Source organism: Psammomys obesus, unplaced genomic scaffold (genome assembly GCF_907164565.1).
Source record: "Psammomys obesus unplaced genomic scaffold, mPsaObe1.curated_primary_1811, whole genome shotgun sequence".
In the NCBI taxonomy this organism is placed as follows: Eukaryota; Metazoa; Chordata; class Mammalia; order Rodentia; family Muridae; genus Psammomys; species Psammomys obesus.
Window position 1 is genome coordinate 32842663 of NW_026585644.1, and position 22212 is coordinate 32864874.

Here is a 22212-nt window from a genome sequence, read left to right on the forward strand (position 1 = left end):
TCCCCCGGTTTGTCAGATGCCGCTGCTGATAGCTGCCTTAGCATCTCCAATCCACCAGCGCAAAACATGTGCCCGGCACAGCTCGGGCTGGCAGAAGAGGAAGGGGGCCTCCACCCGGACCAGCACTGTAGAGGGGGTTAGCAGCAGGAGGCCAGAGGAAAGGGGAAGGGGGGGCTGCGCAGCCGGTGGGGGAGGGGCTCATTAGAATAGTCAGCCTGGCAGTACAACCACCCTCCTTCCCACGTTCACTACCTCTACTCGCCGAGCAGACAATAGGAAAGGGAAGGGTTAACTAGGGGCTCTAGCATTTGGTGTCTTAAGCTCTGAGACTGGGCAAGGTCCAGAAGGGACACGCCACCATCCCCCAATACCCATGGCTCAAGAAAGCCACTTGGCCTGGAGTTCCTCAGACCCAGGAAAGACGCTGGTAACTCTACGGTCTAAGGCTTCCTTGTCCAGCTCCACCTCGTCAGGCAGCTGTACCGGCTCCTCCTCTCCCTGGGACTCCCAATCCAAAGGTCAGAGGTCTGATTGTCTCTGCCGCCAAACCCACGCGGCTTTGGGCTATCTCAGTGTCACAGAACACCAGGCTACCCTCCACGACCCCGAGGTTCGCACTACTCCCTTGCCATGGCTCACCACTTCTTTCTGGCTGCCGGCCTAGGGATACAGAAATATTGGGGTGTTATTAGGGGAGGAAACTGTCTCTCTCCAGAGGCCCAGAGCTGGTAAGGCCTTGAGGCCAACATGGTCCTCCAAGAAGGCACACAGGTCATCAACAACTGCCAGGCACCCAGGCACCCAACAACTCCAGCTACAGCCCAGGCTACTTCCAACCCAACTCTGGTCCTCTACTGCCTTCAGCCGGGCCGTCTGCCTCAAGCCTGCAGTTACCACCACCGTCAGGGCTGATCTTCCTGTCCCCTGAGCGTGCCAGGTGACACTTGAGACCAGGGACGCGCGGGGCCTTGAAGCTCCAAAACTCGAGTTAGTGGGACCGACCTAAGTCAGCATCCCCGGAACTCAGTTGGGACGGAGGCTGGCTTGACTCTTTGCAACACTGAGGGCTGCGAGGATCCTCCCACCGGCCCAGCCAACCTCCCCGCCCCCGGTAACCCTAGGGCTCTGTCCAAGAACCTACCCATAAGGCCAGGTGCAGCCCCTCTGCGGTCCGGCTCAGGTGTGAGCCCCGGCCTGAAGCTCTGTAAATAGCTGCCCGTCTGGGGGGAGGGGCAGGGGGCGCTGGGGCTGGGGGCGGAGGGGGCCAGAGGGAGGGGGAGGGGGCGCTGGGGGGGAGGGAGGGAACATTTTCTTTGTCTAGAACTCCAGGTCACGTGGGCCCCGCTGGAGTTCCTGGTTGGCTACGCCCGGGCCGGGGGAGGGGGCCGGCCTCCTACGCTGGCGCTGGGCCAGCCCCTCACCCCGGCCCGAGGGGCGCGGGGGGCCTGGGGGCGAGGTTGGCCACTCCGTTCCCAGGGGCCCGCCCCTCCTGCCAGCTCCCGCGAGCCGCCCGCTCTGCCCCCTTCCCCCAACTTTGGGGATGGGGATATAGGGTGGATGGGGGTCCTGTGGGAGGTGGGTTGCTTACGGGTCTCGGGCGGACCCAGAACAGCCGTGGTGGGAAAGGAAAGGAGCGCTGGCTTCAAACAGCCAGAGAGTGCCGGGAGAAAGTTGTAGAAAGTGAGTTTCGAAGAAACACGAGCGAAGAAAAGAGAGCGAGCGAGCGCGGGAGTGCGCGAGCGAGTTTACGGATTAGAGATGAGGCCGGGAGTTTACAGCGAAGCAGTTTAGGGAAACTCAGCAAGCAGACGCGGGTGGAGAGCACGCAGGTTGAGGGCGCCCCAGAACAAGAACTGCTGTAGGGCACAACCCCCTCTCCACGTTACAGGTGAATGGAGGCGGGGTGCGTTAAAAGTGGCGTTGACAAGTCAGACTTTGAAAACTCCTTCCCGGGGCCCCCAGGTCACTATTGGTTGCCTCATTTTTTCTGCCTGTAAGGAGCAGGGCCTTCATTCACAGCCAAGGCATCCTGCAGCTCAAGAGGCCGCTGTTACGACCTATGGTGGTGAAGTACGCCTGTAATCCTAGCACGTGGGAGACAGAGATCAGGAGTTCAAGATCATCCTCGACTAACAGAAGGTCAAGGCCAGCGTGAACATCATGAATCCCTGTCTCAACAATTACGGGATGGAGACACACACACACTTAGAACCGTGCTCTCACGAACATGCTGGTGTCTCCTGGAACCACCACGTGCGGCCTAGGCCATTTAAAGACAATCCGAAGTAAAGGCACAGTACCCTAAGGTGAACACAAACACGTCGCTCCCAGCCCTCCATTAGGGCACAGAAGCATCAGACACAGAAATGGACACTGGTTCCTGCCCTCAGGAAGCTGACGGATTCCACTAGACTTGGGAAGAAGGGGAGTGCAAACCCCTGTGTGGATAAGTATCAAACCCACCAAGCAGATAGATGGCAGAAGACAGCATGAGATGAAGGATGTGATCGAGGAGGCGAAAGATCACAAGGTGAACAGGATTTGGAGGAGGCAGGCAGGCAGGATACGTCAGGTATTAGAAGGGAAGGAAGAACTCTCCCAACCCTCTCAATTCTGACGAGAAACGGCCATGGTTTTGAAAAGGTGAGGCTGGGTAGTGGGAATGGGTCAAGAACGGGAATGGAGATGATTAGCCAGGATTCAGTTTGCAAAATTAATTAGAACAAAGAACTGGAGGTGAATGCTCCCCAGCAGGGCACTGCTGTTTGGCTGGTACACTTGTCAAAAAAAAAACCAGACTTGAAATCTGATCCCATTTCCACGACCTTGATACAGACCACTTAACCCTGAGAAGTCTCTTTCTCATCTGCAGAATAGGGGTTATGATATCAGCCCTCTAGAACCTAGGAAACCAGCATCCTAATGACAATGAGCTTGGCATGCACCAGCTGAAACAGGTACAGGTATAATGAGGTGCAGGGATGAACTATTAAGGAGCTCCCTCCATCTCACCTGGGGCTCAGCTCACCCTGAGACCATTAGAGCAAGTGAGCGACTGAAAGGGCTTTCTCCATGTAAAATTTATGGGTACAGGGCCAGGCCTGATAGTGCATACTGTAAGCCCAGCACTTAGGGAGCAAAGAGATCCGGAGATCATTGCCGTGAGATCACTTCAAGTTTGAGGCCATCATGGGCTACAGAGTGAGACTCTGTCTCAAAAAATAAAGAATAACCTTTGGAGTACAAACCTCCCCACAAGTTAAAAAAAAAAAAACAAAAAAAACGCCATTCCCTGCCGTCCCAGGAACTCTAGAGGTCTTCTGCTGCTCCAATGCACTTTTCAACGCAATAGTGGTATTTGGTATTTGTTTGGGCCAGCTATTCAGGTCACACAAACTGTGAGGAGAAGCCATGAGCTTGGGGCTGTGGTGTGGCTCCAGAGTAGGCCATGTGCTCAAATTCTGGTCCCTAGCACCCTCTCACTCCTAGGAGAGAAGGAAGTCCTAAAATGACTCCTCTTGCCATCTTCTGACCTTTCAGATGTGTACTGTAAAAGACTTGCTCACTGCAGCCTGCTCAGGCCCAATCAATACCCCAGACCTCTCAAAAACAAAACCAAAACAAAACAAAACAAAAAAAACCTTTCTGCTCTGTGGCTTGGCTGCCCTTTTTGAGTGTCAGCCATACCAGCTTCTAACTCATTATGTGGCCAAGGCTAGCCTTGAACTCCTCTGGTCTTCAGATATCCTTCATGTCTCACCTTCCCTCACAACGTGGCTGACTGCCTTAAATTCTACCTTACTTCTTCAGGCAGACAGGATGCCAAGCCTCAGAGCTGAACTGAGCCATTCACCTTTTCTTGGTCTACCCACAAAGCAGACTCTCTTTGACTTTCCAAAGTAAGGTAGTTCCTGTGAAGTCTTTTGCCTGAGATGAAGATAGTCAGTCTAAAATAGCAGCATTCAGGTAAGACAAGCCATGTTCTTGAAACTGCTTGTGTTCAATTCTTTTTTTCTTTCCTTTCTTTCCTTCTTTCTTTCCTTCTTTCTTTCTTTCTTTCTTTCTTTCTTCCTTTCTTCCTTTCTTCCTTTCTTCCTTTCTTCTGTTCTTCACAACAGACAGGGTTTCTCTGTGTAGCCTTGGCTGTCCTGGACTTGCTTAGTAGACCAGGCTGGCCTCGAACTCACAGAGATCCGCCTGTCTCTGCCTCCCTGAGTGCTGGGATTACAGCCGTTCACCACTGCACCCAGCTGAAACTGCTTTCAACATATGCTCCTGGTAGAAGATGCGATGGATGCCACGAGCCTGGAAGAGGCCATGGGAGGATGGATCTGTCACAGCCCAACAGAGGAGGCCTGAAAACAGTGAATGTTCTGTCTTGAACACAGACAGCTATGACCCAATAAGCCACCAGAGGTAATAAACAGCTCTTAAAGGATACCTGAGCCTCAGCCCTGATCCTGAATTCATCAGGCAAACTTCACTTGAACTACATTTCCCAGGGATGCTTATACCAGTACACTGTCAGAAAACATCATGACAAGCGTTCTGCTCTGAGTGGCAGGAGCATGTGCTGTCACAAGTCAGGAAGCTTCCTTTCCTCTACACGTCACTTTCCTGGGACACTGAAGCACAAAATGAGAGGTGAGCACACTTGGTTTCCAAGTGGCACAGATATCAGATGAGCCTCCAGATCACTAGGCAAAGCGCAGTACTGCCTACAGGTCGGTGCTAACAGTCACACCAGCTTAACAAGCTGAAACCCTAGCTAACCTTTTATGCCAGTTTACCGGTTCTCCCCACCAACAAAGTTCCTCTAACCCTGGGCTGTCCAGGGAAGTAGCTCCTGGCTGTATGTAGCTAGTTAAATTAGCTAAAATTAAGTAAAAATGAAACAGCAGTTCCTCAAGTTGCATTAGCCACATTCTACATGTCCAAGAACCGCCATTTTGGATGCATGGCTCAGAATATTGAACAGTCCCGTTATCACAGAAAGTTCTGGGTAGGGCTACTGAGACCTTCGCACCCTTATCTCCCCTCGCAGTTCCTTATCTCCCAATCCTTTCCTGTTCCCTGCCATTCCACTGTCTAATCTCATAGACCACTGGCCTAGCCTCTTAGGAAGAGGGTTGGACTCATCTCCATGAGATTACAGGTCCCTAGAGGGCAGGCATGCAATCTTCCTCGGCTTCCTGTGGAAACTATGGACAGAGCACCTTGCTGGCCATGGTGGAGAAAAAATGCAGTGTTGGCTGGACTGAAATACAGCACTGCCTCAGGAGCTTCCTCTGCGTCCATCCCCCAATCCCAGGCTGCAGGCAGCTCCTGTCCATAGCAGACATTCTAACAATTGCCAGGAGGTCTGGGTTTAGGGCTCTCCAAAGCTGCCAGGAAACGTTCGTTTTCCTATTCCCCTGCAACCCATATGGAGGCTGCAAGCAAATGACCAGGACTAAGCTGCTGGCAGCGAGGCTAAAAATAGCTCAGAGCCAACAGCAAGGAGTTAGCAGGACTTGTTGCTAAGGAGACAGCCAGAGAGAGAGCAACCAAGCAGGAGAAGGTGTCAGACATTCACCAGGAGAGCAAAGGCTGGGCTGGGGGACGCAAAGTTGACAGGGGTCCAAGACTCCCACCTAGAGATGGTGTGCCTTCTGGCAGCTCCTGAAAGCTGTTCAAGTGGGGTAAATATTCCCCCTGTCCCTCAGTACCTCATCTCCATGGCAACCACCAGGGCTGGGGTAAAAGTACCAGCCCCTGGAAGGGAGGCCTCTGCCTGGAGCTGGTTGTTATGGCAACATCCCCCCTTTCCTGTCGTTCTCTCCCTCCTGGCTTCTCCTGAGGGATGAGGTGGGGGTCAAAACTGGGCTTAACCACTGGGACCAGGAAACACCCGCTAAGCAGTCAGGGGCTCCAGAGGCTCCTGGGAGCCCAGGAAGGCCCGTGGTTCCTTAGCACTGGGCTGTGCATACTGTCCTCTCCCTTAGCCCTTCACGGGTGGCCCCGCCAGGAAAGTCCCCAGCTCATTAGGGTTTAACCCCATCAAGATCACCAAAAGATTAAAAAATACAGATGTCTGGGTCCTGCCAACTTGGAGCAGCAGGCTTGGGTGGGGTCCAGGACTCTCTTTAAACCCCTGCAGGTAATTCTAATATCAGCCAAGTGTGAGGGCTTCAGAAAGCTCAGGCTGGGTGTTGGTTGTAGGTGAGTAACCAAGTCCTTGAGAGGACTGAGCTCACCAGAAGTGTCAGATCAGAGCTGCCAATGGAGAAGAGAGTGATCCAGAAAAGAGGTCCCCTCCCTCACCTCAATGCAGGTGTCCCAGGAGGGCCGCTGCCCCTCCTGGGCCTTGCCAGCCGGCTGCTGTCTGACTAGGTCCTGAGCTGAAATCAAAAGCAATGGACACACTCTTCCCTGTGGAAGAGAGCAGAGGGTGGGGGCTGGGAAGCTTGCTCCCCAGAGAGTGCAGAAAGGTGGCAGCCCAGGCAGATGATTCAAGGGAAAAGAGAAATCCATCCTCAAAGGTAAAGCGAAAGGGTCACCATGGCAACTGTGGGGTGCCAGCCTGATTGATTGGGTCACCATGGCAACTGTGGGCTGCCAGCCTGATTCTACATAGCCAGCCTGAACCTGGGCCCTGCAATGGAACCTTGACCCCAGCTCCAAAGAGCAGCACTTGGCTTGATGCCACAAGCCTGTCCCTGCTAACCAGATCTGTTTCCCCTGAGCCAACTGTGAGCCTGCCTGAAACACACCTACACCAGGATAGTTAAGTTTTGGAGCACCTGCAATAGCCAGGCAGAAGGAGGACCGGGGGTGGCGGGGTGGGGGTGGGGCACAGTTCAAGAAGGTGGAAGAGATGAGCTGCCATGCTTTTGTTACTCACAGACTAATTGTGTGCCCAGGACTCACCACACATAAACCACAGCCCTCATTCAAGACAGCATGCAATTAGATGGTAAATTATGTGGTGGTGATGCTTCCTACATATGCTGAGGGAAATCAGAGGCTGCCAGAACCAGAAAAGGCAGGAAGATTCCAGGGATGAATCCCAGGGACAGATGTAACCCCCAAACTTTTCAGGCAGGGTGGGCAGATCTGAAGGTCACCCGAAATCTTCCTGGTAGTGGATGGAGGGAAGGTTCAAGAAGCATGAGGTTGGCCAAATACACTTCTCCTTAGAGAGGGGCAGTGGCCTGGATCTGGTGTACTTGAGGGAATTCTCGTTAGCAGCGTCTAATGCAGAGGTTGGAGGATCAGCCAGAAAGCTAGTTCTTCCTTCTTGCGGCCTCCCTGTCTCTGCCCATCCTGTGTCTAGCCCAAGCACCCCCGAGTCCTCCCTACCTCCCAAGTCCTCTCAAGTCATCCCTACACTTAGAAGGCCCAATCCACCAGGCCTCCCTGTGGGCTCCTGCTATACCCTCCTCATGACACCTGGCCAGCCATCTTCTGCCCACGGCCCCTGCAGCTCTGGAGCCAGTCCCCAGACCAGCCTTCTTCCAGTCACTTCCACCTGCTATTCCGGGGATGCACTGTTCCTCTTACGTCCGAGGGCCTGGGCAAGAGACATTGAGGAGACGTCAAGAGGCTGGGGGAGGCTGTGCTGCACAAGCCTCATTTACCTGAGAAAATCAGCAGGAGGTGTGTGAGGTCTTGGATGAGAGAATTCTGAGTGACCACCTCGCTTCTCCTACCAGTCTAATGGGTCTACAGACCACCACCTACTACTCACAGAAGGGCTCCGAGGAAGCTGGAGGGCAGAAAGAACCTGGATAGGCTTGTGTTGGGTGTTGTCGCCCTGGAGAGCAGAGCCAGTCACACTCAGCGGGAGAGTGGGCCAAAAGGAACCCAGTGCACTACCCTTCCCCCACCCTTCTTCCAGAATCCAGGGGTCAGAGGAAGAAGCCAAGGGACCACCATTCTGATTCAGACATGCAGACCCTCTCGAGTTTCAGGGTCCAAAGAAGATGGGAGGAGCCCAGAAGACTAATTTGGCTATTGCTGAAAGCAATGGGATGTCCGCCATCTCCATCCGAAAGAGAAAATTTAAATCAAAGCCTTGAGTCCTTTCCGGTCTTCCCACCCCCAGGCTTAGAAAGTGAGAGCTGCAACCCCATCGCTACCTTCCAATAACCTGAAGAGCTAAACTGTCACTCAATTCAAAATGTGATTAATCCGCCCCCGGGCAGTGACATTTAAACAGACAGTGCCAGGTGACCCTAGTGGTTAGAGAGGGCCCCTCCCTGCAAGTGAAGCAGGGTGAGGGTTAGGTTTAATTCCGTTCATATCAGAGGCCTAGTGGTTCTCAAACACAGGCTGAGGAGGGGCTGCCCCAGAGACTGGCTTCCGTGGCTCAGAACAGGTCCAGGAGCCCGTCTCTGGATGCCTGCCCAGGTGACAGAGGGCAACGCATACTCTTTAACACAATGACATGCTGTTGCTGTTTTTTGCTAGCACCCCTGCCCAAGTTGGCCTCAATGTGACGGCACACATGGGTCAGCGTCCTTTGGATGTAAAAACTAAGGTCAACTCAGTGTTCGCTGTCTGAACTTTTGCTGCCCTCCCCCTCCCCATTTCTTTGCAAATAGCATCAATTTTTAAACACACAGAGGGATGAATTGCTCTTTTTCTTCAGCGCGTGGAATGCAAATAGACACAGGTGCTGCCTCTTGGCTCGCACGGGCTGGGAAGAGCAACAATGTAGAGAGCTAGTTCGGACCCTGTAAACAATACAACCTCACTCCTTGGCGCTGAGAGGTAAAACCGGAAAGGGGGGGGGGCTGAAGTTAGAGAGAGCTCTGACGACAGCAAGGGATGGCCCACACCTGCAATCCCAGCACTTTAGAGGCGAGGGCAGGAGGATCAAGAGCTATGTCATTCTCAGCTACACAGTAAGTTCAAGGACAGCCTGAACTGACAACATGAGACAGACCTGGTGTTCTCCAGGAAGCTGGCCTGTTGGCCATCTGTTTGCAGAAGCTCGATCTTTCTACCTCTCCCTGTCTTGGTCTTGCTTTCCTTGCTCTGGGCCGGCCTGCCTGCCTACTTCTACTGGTCCCCAAGGTCACTCATGGCCTAGAGCAAGTGAAAAGTATCCCGTCCTGCAAGATAATCTTCCTGAGTGGTGGGTAGAAAGCTTGGAGATCACCCACCATCACAGGAGCCAAAGTGGGGGAAATGAGTTGGACTTTACTGAAATTCAAAGCCTCCCCTTTCTGGCCCGAAGCCTGCTCCTGCTCTAGGATTCCGACCTCTCTCCACCCCAAATACCAGGTTTCTCCTTTCCTTGCCACCCTTCTGTGTGTCTTACTTTGCTGTGGCCCAGGCTGGCCTGGAGCTCACTCTGTAGCCCAGACTGGTAGTTGTCTCAATTCTGCCCTCCCTACAGGACCCTCAGTAAAGGTCAAACATAGCGCCCTCTGCTAAGTCAACTTTGCCCGCCCAGCTCCTGCACACTCTTTTTCTCTGAGGCCCTCTGCACTGCACCAAGGTTTGGCATGTTAAAATGCATGCCGGGGTTCTCTGTGCCCACAGCTACGGATGAGCCTAAATTCTCACCCAAGGCAGGAAGGACCGTGATGATCTAACCAACAGCTTCCTCTCAGCTTTTATCTCTCCTCACATACCGTCCCTAACCCGAGCTATCGTCCCCCCTCTGCACAGGTCAAATCAGGTCTGCCTATAACACAGCCTGGCTGGAGCCTTGCAGCCTCCTTGGCCATACAGTGTGTGGCTCTGGAGCACTCTGTGTCATGTCACTGGCCACCAGCACCATAAGCTGTACCTTTAGTCAATACTGAGTCAAGAAGTCCCTTAACTCTCTACTAGAACCCTAGGAACAGACACCTCTGGGCCCCCCCAGATCAATGGGCAAAATATTCTGTGTGTTGTTGCTGTTGTTCGTCTGTTTCCTTGGTTGCTTATTTTGGTTTTGTTTTTGGAGAAAGTCTGTCTTGGCCTAGAACTCAAGGTAGACCAGAACTTGCAACCCTCCTCTTGCCACTGCTGCCCAGCTGCCGGGGTTGCAGCTAAGTGTGCATCTCCATGCCCACTGCGGTGTCTGAGACGGTCAGTCTCATGCAGCTCAGGCTGTTCTTGAAGTGAACTTCCGTATGTAGCGGAGGATGGTCCTCCTGCCTTTCCCTCCTAAGTGATGGGATATAAAATGAGCACCGCTCTATTCGGTTTGCACGGCACTAGGGAAGGGCCCCGGGGCTTCTTGCCTGGTGGGACCAACCAAGCCACACCCCAAGCCCTCTTTCTTCCCTGGGTGTTCTGCCTGTGAGTGTGTCTGTCACCACGTGCACACAGTGTCCATGGAAGCCAGAGAGTGCCCGATCCCCTGGGACTGGCGTTACAGACCGTGGTGAGCTGCCATGTGGGTGCTGGGCTAGAAGCTGTGTCCTCTGGAAGGCAGCCAGTGCAGTTCTCCACCCCACCACCCTACCCCCGTGGCCTCCTAAGATTTTAGTTATTTTTAAGTGATGTGTCTGTGTGTGAATGTGCAGGTGAGAGCAGGAACCCACCAAAGGCCGGAAGAGCCCTGCAGATCCCTTGGAGCTGCAGGCACATTTGGGAGCCCACAGATGTGGGAGCTGGGCATCCAAACGGTCCTCTGCAAGAGTGGCCAGCACTCTTCCAACTTCCAAACTGTCTCTCCAGCCCCTAAATTACACTTTCAGATGTGCCTACATGCCATCATATGTGTGCTCTGGGGAGAACTTAGGGAAACTTTTTCTCTCCTTCTATTACATACATCCCAGGAACTGAGTTCAGGCTGTCAGGCTTGGCAGCAGGTGAAGACCTGCTGAGCCATCTTTCTGGCCACACCCCAGGCCTCTTAGGAACAGTGCTGGGGGTCGAACTCAGGGCCTTATGGGTGCTAAGCACTTACTTTTTCCCCTTTCTTTTTGTTTCTTTTTGAGACGTAGTCTCCCTATGACTATGGGAGATCCTATTGAGTCTGGAACCCACTATAGACCAGGTAGGTTGGCCTTGAACACACAGATCCATCTGCTTTTGCCTCCCGAGTATTGGGATTATAATGGTGAGCCCTGTATTCAGTTCTAGGCCTTTAGAATCTAAAACAACAGAGAAAGGAGTGATGGCACAGTGATGAAGAAGGGAAAGCAGGACTCTAGCTCCAAGCCAAAATGATCTACAAATTATTTTGTTTGTCTTCTCCTAAGGGAGCTTCATATACGCATCTCTATATCGTGAGCTCTAAGGCTTCAATTGAGAGCTGATGTTTCGAGTTCCATGGGTGAGAAAGCGAGCCTCGGATCATGATTCCAGCCAGGCCTTCCCACCCCAGAATAAAAAATGTCTAGAATTCCTGGAATTAGACAATCTATTTCTATCACATTACAAATCAGAAAACTGAATTGATCAACTAATCTGGGGCAGAAGCTAAGACTAGAAACCAGGCTTCCAGAATTCCATTCCAACATTATCATAATCCAATTTTACAACATCAGACACACATTCATGAGAAAACAGCATGTCAAGGGCAGGGCAAGGGCACAGGAAAGTGGTGCTGGGAGGAACAGGTGTGTGCGTGTGTGTGTGTGTGTGTGTGTGTGTGTATGTGTGATGTGTGTATGTGTGTATGTGGTATATATATGTGTGTGTATATGTTTGTGTGGTGTATACATGTGTATGTGGTCTGTATGTGTGTGTTCACATGTGGAGGTCAGAGGACAACCCACAGGAGTTAGTTCCCTCTTTTCATCATGTGTGTTCTAGGGACCAAACTCCAGCCATCAGGCTCAGTGGCAAGTGTCTTTACCCTGAACAGTCTTGCTGAACTGATAAAGATATTTCTTACAGAACTTGGGGTTCAGGTCGGTAGTAGAGGGTGGTAGAGTGTGTGCTCAGTGTGCGCATGTACAGGACACTAGTTTCTGCCCTAAGCATCAAGCCAAAAATAACCAGGATGTCCCCCAGGTCTGTGGTGGAGGAAGCTCACCCTCCTTCCCCCAGTTCATCTTAGCTGTCACCCGCAGCTGCGCCCTGAGTATGTTCACTGACCCTGCCTTATTTTCTCAATACTAAAAAGCGGAGGCTATTCTGGAAGCTACTCTTTCGGTGCCCAGAAGTGAATGAATTATCCAGTCTGCAATCTCCAACCTTGGGTTAGAGACCAGCAGAGGCTACCCAGTTGCAAGACAGCTTGGGCTACAGTGGGAGACCCTGTTTCAAAATAAACAAACCCACCCAGACCAAAGCTGGGTCTTTTCCACCTGTAATCCCAGCATTTAAGACATGGCAATAGTAAGATCAAGAGTTCACAGTTCTAAGGGTCAAGTTTCAAGGCCACCCTGGGTTGACTGAAAGCTGTTTCATGACAAACTACGGCGGCCACCCCAGCCCACCCACTTATCACAGGGGCAGTCTTTTTGTGACAGTTTCCACAGCCTGGTGCAAAGGCCAACCTACGAGGTTATTTCTAACTATGGCCTTCGTGGGAGCCCCTTTCAAACGCACCTGGCCTTCCGGTAAAGCTACTTGCTGTTTCAGCTGCAAATGTCCCTAACCTCTCCAGGGTGGCCAGGCACTGCCTAAGGGCAAAAGTTGGGCGTGACAAGAGTGAGGAATGTTTGGTCAAGAAGCAAGCCCTCCACCAGCTGAGGGAATCACACCTTGTTCACCTCATCCTCAGAGCCCTTCACCCAAGGGCCCCTGCTCAGGGGATACAAAGTGATAGCTTATTAAATGGCGTATGGCCCACCCAAGAGGTGATCCTCCGGACACTCACGGGCTGTTCTTCCTGGGCAGGCAGGAAGCGGGCTGTCACAACCCCAGGTTGTAAAGCAAACGGAAGCCACATTTGTTAAAACTCCCAGAAGCAGCAGCAGCAGGACAAATGGTCAATAAACATATGAAAAGATAACTCAGCCCCACTTGTTATCTGGGAAATGACAATTAGAACCATAGCAAGACCCCCACTTTTCCCATCCACTCCATTACCAGAGGGCAGCAGCTAGCTGGGATGAAGTCAGAATTAGTGTGGCCCTTTTCCAGCAACTTGACAGATTTTATAGAATGCAGAACACACACTCCGTCCACTCAGATTTCTCTTCCTAGGAGTTTGTCTTATGGAAGCCACAGAAGCACAGAAAAGCAGGCTAAGCCCAGCATGCCTGTGGACCCCACTTTGATCCCCAGGCTTGTCGGTTTGGAGGTACACAACTATAATCCATATATAGTGTGATCTTCAACTACATACTAAGCTTGGGCCAACCTGGGCTACCCGAGACCTCCCTCACACACGCCGAGGATGTGTACTGCCACAGCATGCCTGGATCTCGAAATACTGTGACATAAATGGCCAGCAGTTCGGTTAAATAAAACCATGGAAATTCACACAGTAGAAATAGAATAGTAATTATGTGGCTAAACTGGGCAGCCTTATTGTAATCGAAAAACCAAACTGAAAATGAAAGTACAGAATGGTTCCCCTCAGCACAAACCTGTGAGGCAATGTTATATGTTTAGACTCACAAACAGAAAAAACAAAACAAACAAAACCCAAAAAAATGTGACATGCTGTTACATGTGTACAGCAGTTTTGTGTGTGTGTGTGTGTGTGTGTGTGTGATTTTAAGACAGTATCTTACTCTGTAGCCCAGGCTAGCATGGAGCTCATTAGGCAAACCCATTCTGGCTTTGAATCTGTGGTCATCCTCCTGCTTCCTGAGTGCTGGGATCTCAGGCATGTATCATTATGTCCAGTGCTAAAGCACATTAAAACAATTAAAATTGTTTGGGGGGGGGACATTGTTTTAAAATAAGAATATTTGTGTAAGACTTACATAATTTAAAGTTACTTTAAAAACAGGGGCCAGCTAAATGGCTCAGCTGGAACATCTGCCAGCTAGACCCAATGAGGTCAAGCCTTTCAAGGACTTGTGGAAGGGTAGAGGAGAAAACAGACTCCACAAAGCTGTTCCCGGACCTCTGCATGCATTCCATAGCATACCCATGCGCATACATACTAATAATTTGCCTGGTGAGGTAGCGCACACCTTTGGCCTGAGCGCTTGGGAGGCAGAAGGAGGAGGATCACTGTGAGTTCAAGTCCAGCCTGGCCCCTACAGAGAGACCCTGTTTGAACAGAGTAAACAACAACCAAGCTCCTGTCCAGGCCAGCGAATCCACAGGATTCTTCCTTTGTGCAGCCCACTCGGGGCAAGTCTGTCCACAGGGGAGGGCTTTAGCTTGGTGCTTTGGTCTCAAACTCCAGAGGGGGCCAGGGATCACCAAAGCCATCACTTGCACAGCACCTCCTAAGGTCTAGGAACAAAGCCCTCCCTCCCCTTCAGGAATGTGATGGGTTAATTCCCAGCTGGACAGACTGGGGTGGGGGCAGGGTGTGTCTAAAAGCCAAGGGGGAGGGGAGGCTGGGACTCCCTGGCCAGGCCACAGATTGTTAACTATCACTATGTGATATCATCTGTGAAGTATAAGGATGCAAGAAGGGCTCAACCTTCAAGCTGGAGTCAGGGAAGATAACAAACATCCTAGAGCCTGCCTGGAATACAGGACTCCTTCCCCGAAGTGACTTAGAATCTGGTCAGGGTGAAAAGATTAATGAGTCAGTCCTACCATCCACTGTGGTGTCCTAACACTGGGCTGATTCTGGAGGGCACAGGGTTGAAACATTGGGAAACAGCCAGAGTCTGTGTATGTGATGGGGGCTGGGGAGCCACTGAGGCATGAGGGAGCCACTGAGGGTTCTGGAAGACAGCTTGATCATTTATTATGGCCTGGCCGGCAGACAGGAGACAACAGCTTCTCCTCTCCAGCAAGAATTCCCCCTCAGAGATGAAGGAAATGGCCAGTTAATTCCTTATCACCTATTTTTACCTATTTTATCACCTATTTTTGTGCAATTTAAATTATCTTACTTATTTACTTTTCAAGATAGGTCTCACTTGCTATGTAGCCCAGGGCTGGACTTGAACTCAGAGATCCACTGACCTTGACCTCCTTAATGCTGGAATTAAAGGCATGTGCAGGTGAAAAGTATAGATCTTGAGCAGGTGAAAAGTATAGATCCTACCCAATAGCTGAGATGTGAATGGCCAGGGTGGAGGCCGGAGCTTCTATCTGTGTATGGTACTGAGACTGAAGCCAAGGCCTCTTGCATGTGAGGCAAGTGTTCTCCCTCTGATCTATACCCCTTGCCCCTGGAAAGTGGCTTTGGGGGTGAAAAAGTCCTCCTAGCCGGGTGGAGGCTAGTGAAAGCTTTTAGCAGAGCTCACAAGCCCTCTAGACTGGAGCTGCCATTCCTGAAAAGGCCTAGGGACTTAACAAACGAAGCAATCTCTTTCTGAAATGCTTCCCTCTCTCCTCCCCGAAATCCCAGTTCATCCTCTAAAAGCCCAGTGCTGCCTGTAGCTGATGAATTGGTCTGAAGCCCGTTCATAGCCCTGTGCTTTCTATAGGTCACTGAGTTCTCGGCGCTTCTGGGAGAAGGCTGGAGACAGATGCCTGAAGGAAGTTGTGAAGCTTGATGGGTGCTACCTTCCAAAGCTAGGAATGCTGGCTGAAGGTTGTGCCTGGGGAGCAGATGTGTTAAGAGGCCTGGAGTGTGCTGGGGGCAGGGCAGGTGTGAGGAGAGCAGGGGGTGTGGTCAAGAAGTTGGATCTATGAGAGCTTTTCCAGCATATTAGGGAAAAATGAAGGTGGGCACAGAGGCCCAACCTCTGATCCCAGTACTTTGGAGGTAGAGGCAGGAAGATCAGGAGTGCAGGTGAGCCTTAGCTACATAGCAAAAAATGAAAACAGCAAACAAATAAACCCCAAACCAACTACTCCAAAACAAGAAACACAGGTTAAGTGTTCAGTGGGTCAAGAAGTGGGGGGACCTAAGGATATCCTAGTTAAGGGACAGATCTGTGCTGCTGAGAAATGTGTTAGTGTGAACTTCAAGGCCACCAGGAAGGCCCAGAGAAGAACATCAGAAAAGGTCAAAGGTTAAAGAGCAAAGCTGAGCCTTAGAAATGGGAAGCAGACGGTGAGGGTGTGTAAGGGGGGGGTAGGGAGGTGGGTGGCCAGCTGGAAAGCTAGCTCAGCAGTTATGGGCATTTGTTCTTACAGAAGGCCCAGGTTCGGTTCCCAGCACCCACATGGTGGCTTAAAACCATTTATAACTCTACTGCCAGGGAATCCCACACCATCTTCTGACCTCTATGGGCACCAGGCACACATGTGATACACAGACATATATGTAGACAAAGAAAAAGAAAGCAGGCCTGGTAGCATCGGTTTCTGCCCTGAGATCTAGAAAGCTACCTGTGCTCTACCAGCAGTCAGTCCTTCTCTGTCCCTAGAGGGTGGAGCATTCAGAGCCAAATTCTTAAGATTAGGAAACCTAAACTCTGATCAAGTGTTGGCCCTACTCTCCACCTGCCCTGGGGCCTTGTGGTCAGATCCAGGGACGAGCAGTCACCGCTGCAGATCTGTAGACCTAGCTGATGGCCCAGAGCTCACCTTATCGATAGAAAAGCACCATTTGTTTGAAGGACTCCATCCTGTAGGTCATAGGCACCTCCAACAGTTCAAACGGCATCAACTTTTCCCGATTTTCTCACTTAAAGACCCAGGGCCCTGGTGTTGCTGGGGGTGGGAAATGCTCAAATCTACAGCCTCACTAGAACAGCTTTGATAATTGCTGAAGCAGGTGACAGACACATACAGAACATACCTACACATTATGGATGTGTGTACAGATCTATGCATGTTATATAATAAATTTATTACCCTTTTCACTTTCGTGTATTTAACAAATGTTCCTTTTTTTCCCCTCCTCGAGACAGGGCCTCACTATGTAGCCCTGGCTGGCCTGGAACTCCAGAGGTAGATAAAATTGACCTTGAACTCAGAGAAATCTACTGGCCTCTGCCTCTTGAGTGCTGGGAATAAAAACATGCATCACCTCACCTGGCCAATGTTCCTAACTTTTTCGTTTTGTTTTTAGGGGGTTGGGGTCTTGCTTGCAGTGAGGGGAGAGAAGGCTTGAACTATGTGGCAGTATACAGACCACCTGGCTTCAAACTTGTATCTTCCTTCTCTCGTCTCCCAAGAACTGAGATTACAGGTGTGAGCCATCAATCAATCACACCTACCTTACCTATTCTTAATTTAAGTTTTAAAAATGTTTCCTACATTTATTTGTTTATATGTGTGCTGGGTGTGTGTGGGTGTGTGTGTGTGTGTGTGTGTGTGTGTGTGTGTGTATACGAAGCACCTATGGAGGGTGGAGGAGTTGGTTCTTTCCTGTGTGAGACTTAGTAACAAGTGTCCTTACTGGCTGGGGCCAACTTGACCACTCAAATCTTTTAGCAGAAACTTAAAACTGATAAAAACGGACCATCATTTTCTAGGAGTAGGAAAAAAAACCCCTTTGTAATGTGGCTCCGGTGGCCTCCTCATGCTTCTTGAGGGCCACCAGGCCCAGGCCACCTCAGCACCTCTGCCTCAGGGCTCAAAAGCAGAGGCACCTCATAGCTAAGGGTGAAGTGGAGCCACTGAGCCCAGGTTTCCAGGAGAAGAGAGAGCAGCCCACTTTCTGAAGCTGCACCCCACAATCCCAGTGCTCAGGGATAAAGGCACCCATCAGACCTTGGCCAGAATGTCCTTTCTCCAGACTTTCAGGATGATTTCTGCCTTCCAGAAAGGCAGATCCCAAAGGAACTAGAACCATGACCCCTCCCCTTGTTTAGAACTTTCTCTAGGGCCAGGGGGCACACACTAGAATAGCCTGGAGTTAAGACCTTGTTTACTCTCCCTCCCTGAGGGAGTGGTGCCCACAACCCTACTTTCCCACAGCTGATCTTAAGAGGACCAATGGCCACCTAGGTCTTTATCTGGATTCCCACCTCCTTTCCTTCCCGAAGCCCTGGACTATTTCCAGCTGCCTCCTAGATCCCACGGAAGTTTCACAGGAAAAGTACCAGCTCCTTCGGGCTGGACCAATGTGGGGCATGCCCCCATCCGGTGCAGCCACTATCTAGAGAAAACAGCTCTCCCAGGCACACTTTCTCTCCTATGTGCCTCCTCATACCCATGGTGGCAGCTCTTCTCTTACTGCCCCAAAAGGTGGCATTTCTGTACTGGCAATTCTGAGGCTCTGCCTCTCCACCCTCTACTGAGTGGACTTCACAGACCCTGTCTTTCTGCGCCCAGAGTCCAGTCTCCAGCTCCTTGGCAGTCCACACTGAACTCTTGATCCCACCAATTAGTCCTCCATTGGAGTAAACAGCACAGTCTTCACGTGTGTGTCCAGGCCCGACCTGACAGTGTCCTTGCCACTGCTGGAGCAGTTCTCTGACCTTGCCACCACCATGCCCCTCCTCCCATCACCAAAATCCAGCGACCGCTGTCCTGTCTCCACTGTTGCTACCTGCACCCGACTCATTTCTCTTCATGAACACCGTCCATGGCTCCTCCAGACACTTACAGAGTGGAAATGCCCTCTCTTCCAAGAGACCTTTCTTGTCTACCCGCAGGCCCTACTGACTCTTTAATTCCCCTCAGTTTTGTTCTTCTCACCCATCAGGGCATCGATTCCACAAGGGCAAGGGCGCCATATGCACAGTGCCTACCTATATGCACACAACTAGCACCCCAAAAACATGACGAACGGACAGCTGAACCATATCCACCTAGTAGCAGTGTCCTGGAAATTTAGGAGTTAACCCTAGGGGAAAACTCTCAGCTATCGCCTGACAAAAGTCCCAGAGGGCGGCTAGAACCGACTTCTGGGTTGCCAGTTTCACACCGGGCACCATACAGACCATCTCACCTCCCTTTTCCAACGTGCCAGCCACTCGTCCCGTTTCCGTTTGCTGATGTAGTAGGGGTCCCCTGCTTGGAAGGTCAGTCTTGGCATGGGCCGCTGACGGAGGCTGGACTCCCAGCCCAAGCCACCCCGCAGTCGGCCCCGGGAGCCCTAGGACAGGGAGACAGGTAGGAATTAAGGTGGGCACAGACACCCCTGCAGGGTTTGCCCCTCCGGGAGGGGAAACTGAGAGGGGTCACTCATCCCAAATGGAATATGGAAATTCTGGCTCCTGGCCAGAGGGGTTTCGGTCAGGTTGCTGCGGAGGGGTTGAGAGTTGGTAGGGACACATGAGCAAGGCAGTGAGGGGAAGTGCTTGATGTCTGGAGGGGGGTGAGCTGGCTGGCTGCCTGTCTAGGGGACTTCCAACCGCCACCCCCACTTCCTCTCCTTCTCTCACAAAAGGGACACCAAAGATGGGGCAGGGACCCACCCTCGGGCCCCCCTCACACACACTCGCCACAGTCCAGTCAGAGAGGTGGCTTTCTTCTAGAATCAGGATCCACAGAGCCCCCTGGGGGTGAGGAAAACACTTGCCTCCATTTTCATGGATTCGATGTTGGTCTGCTTCTGTTCTTTGCCTGCAGATAAAGGAAGAACAAGGGGACTGTCGATGGAGTCACAGGTGGCTCAGGGGAGCCTGGGGACCTCCATGGGGGTCGGCATCCTCCTGGTCTCTGTGTGTCATCCATGCTGGCCTACCACGTACCAGGCTGGCTCCCAGGACTCGGAACAAGGGCTGCAGCAGAGAGAGCTCCTGGCCCAGGTTCCAAGCCCAAGTCAGGGCCCCAGATTCTGGCCCATGGACCCTGGTCTCGAGAGCACAAAAGGGGCTTCAAAGTAGCCATCATCTGCTGCTCCCCTCCAGTCCTCAGTCAGAGCAGGGAGCGGGAGGGTGGAGGGGCAGAGCACGAGGGACTGAAGAAGCCAGGCTGGGTTCAGATCTCTGTGTGGTGTAGCAAAAGGTGCTGGGACACAAACAATGGGGTAGCTGCAATAGACGCCGGTAAAACAGCTCCATCTTTCACCTATACACAGTTTGAATGCTATGGCCCTCTTACCAACATGTTGACTGTCCGCAACTCCTGATCCTTCCTCAGGTCAAGGATGTTAAGTTTCAAACCCAGGACAAGTGGCTGAGGTGCCTATTTAACATCAAAGTGGACCTGGCCCCCCAGTTCTCCCAGCACCCCTCAGTCCCTACCTGTTACAGGGTATGGCTGGCATACCCAGCTCTCTACCCTGAACTTTCCACCCCAGGGGCTAGGCTGCCCCTCCCCCGGAGGCTCTTCCCTATGTAACCCAGACATCTTGGTTACCTGCTCTCTCTCTGCCCCTTTTTTTGGCCTCATGGCTCTGTAGTTGGTTCCCCTCTCTTCCTTCCCCTCTTCCCACATGGTTCAGGATCAGGGCTACCCTAGGCTCTCACAGATATGTCTGCCTTTGGCTATGCTCTCCCTCATATCTACAACAGACGTTCTCCTCCACCATACCTAGAGCAGTCATGTCCTTCCCTCCTTCCCTCCCTCACTCTCTCTCTCATTCAAAGATCTAGATTTTTGTTGTTGTTATTTTGTCTTTCAAGACAAGGTTTCTCCATGTAGCCCTGGCTGTCTTGGAACTTGCTCTGTAGATCATGCTGGCCTCAGACTCACAGAGATCAGCCTCCCCAGTGCTGGGACTAAAGGCGTGAGCCACTCAGCTCAGTTTGGATCCTAACTGCTTCAGTGTGAGCCCCTGACCTCTGCTATTTCTTCACCAATACAAAGTGACAGTGACGTATGTTCTAAAGACTGTTGTGAGCAAGGGGAGCATGGACCAGGGCTTGGCATACAGTAGGTGCTCAATACATGTCAGCATGCTTCCCTTCTCTTCTCTAAGGGAATCCCTGTTGCATAAATTTCTCTGTTCTTCTGGCTTTTCTCAAAGTTCCTGGACTGGACATTGATTCCAGTTCCAGGGAGGGGACATCTGGGCTAGGAGCAGCACTCCCCACAGCGCCATCTTTAGGAAGAACTCTCTGGCCTTGTCTAGGCCCCAAAAGAGGGAAGCTACGTCTTCCTGCCATTTCTGCAAGGCTGCCAGGCTCCTCTCCCAGCTCCCTCTGCCGCAGCTAGGTATGGCTTTTCCTACCAAGGGGGGAGAATTCATCCGCCTTTCACCTGGGCGCCTGAATTCCTTTCTCTGAGGCTGAGAAAATACAGGGCTCGGGCCGGGAGCAGGAAGGTCACTAAGGCTGGCTCATGTAGCTTGGTGTGTATGGAAGGGTGGGGGTGCAGAAACAAAGAGCCCGAAACGGAAAAAACAGGCCCTGCTGCATCTCCTAGCTCAGGAGCGGAAACCACCCGTAGCATTTATGGCTCCAAATTTTCAGCCTGGACCTTTCCCTTCTGTCACCAGACCTAGGGCTCCTCTCTGCACCTGCCCAGAGTGCCCTGGACAGCCACGTGTGCCTTGCTCCATATACAGGGGGGGAAAGGGGGAAAGCAGAGCCCCTGCGGGCCACCCCGTGGGCTGTGGACCCCGTGGCAGGCAGGCGTGTCGCTGGGCCTCGTGAAGGCAGTGTGTGGGAGGAGCGTGGTGCCTGTCACCCATGTGGGGGGGTGCGCCCTCCCCCAGCACAGGGTACGGTACGTGGTGGTTGGCCTTTTAAGGCAGATCTCACCCGTCACGCCTCTGTCTCTTCCTCCCTGCTTCCTCCAAGTCTCTCCCACCGCAGTCAGCTCCCCACTTTCCACCGGGTTCCCCCTCGGGCCTGCCCTGGGCCTCCCACCTCTGAGGCTGGCCCCTCCCTTTCTCAGACCTCAGGGCTCGGCCCAGGGGCTGCCAGGAGGTGGCGCCTGCCCTGGATCGCGGCCCACGCTCCTGCAACAGCTACAGCAACCGTGCAGCAAGCAAGCGGCTTGAGGGTGGTGAGTGAGGACTCCAAGCTGACCCAGGCTATTGGGCTGTCTATTGGATCTCGGAGTTTCCTGCATACCGCCCCGCACACCCAGGTGGCTTTTGGCTACGTTTACCAGGAGTGATTTGTTCATTAGAATACAGGCAAATTTGAACTGAACAGAAGATAGGGTCGAGGGTTGCTGAGTGTTTCACAAGAGGAGACCGAGGCCGGGTGAGCGGGGCAGTCGCCAGATTTCAGGGCTCCTAGCTCCCAGGCGCACCACCTCTGTTATTGCCTGTTCCCGCTGCCAGTCCTCCAGCCCCAAGGTCTCCCAAACGGAGACTTCCTGAAACAGTTTCCAACTGGCTTCTTTCTGGAATTTTTTTCCTTGACAGACTGCGCATGCCCACGTGAGTGCGCTTTCTTACTCTCAGTCACACACACACACACACACACACACACACACACACACACACACACACAC

The 22212-nt window shown here is 52.2% G+C and overlaps 1 protein-coding gene across 1 annotated transcript in view; it reads right to left on the reverse strand.

The window, feature by feature from the left end:
- Positions 1-22212, reverse strand: part of Dnmt3a (DNA methyltransferase 3 alpha) — a 77783-nt gene that overhangs the window by 20150 nt on the left and 35421 nt on the right. Inside the window, exons 4-5 of the mRNA XM_055626241.1 lie at positions 19382-19425; positions 18809-18955 (exon numbers count right to left, since the gene is read on the reverse strand). Of these exons, the coding sequence (XP_055482216.1) occupies positions 18809-18955; positions 19382-19425 (191 nt within the window). The remainder of the gene's footprint in view (positions 1-18808; positions 18956-19381; positions 19426-22212) is intronic.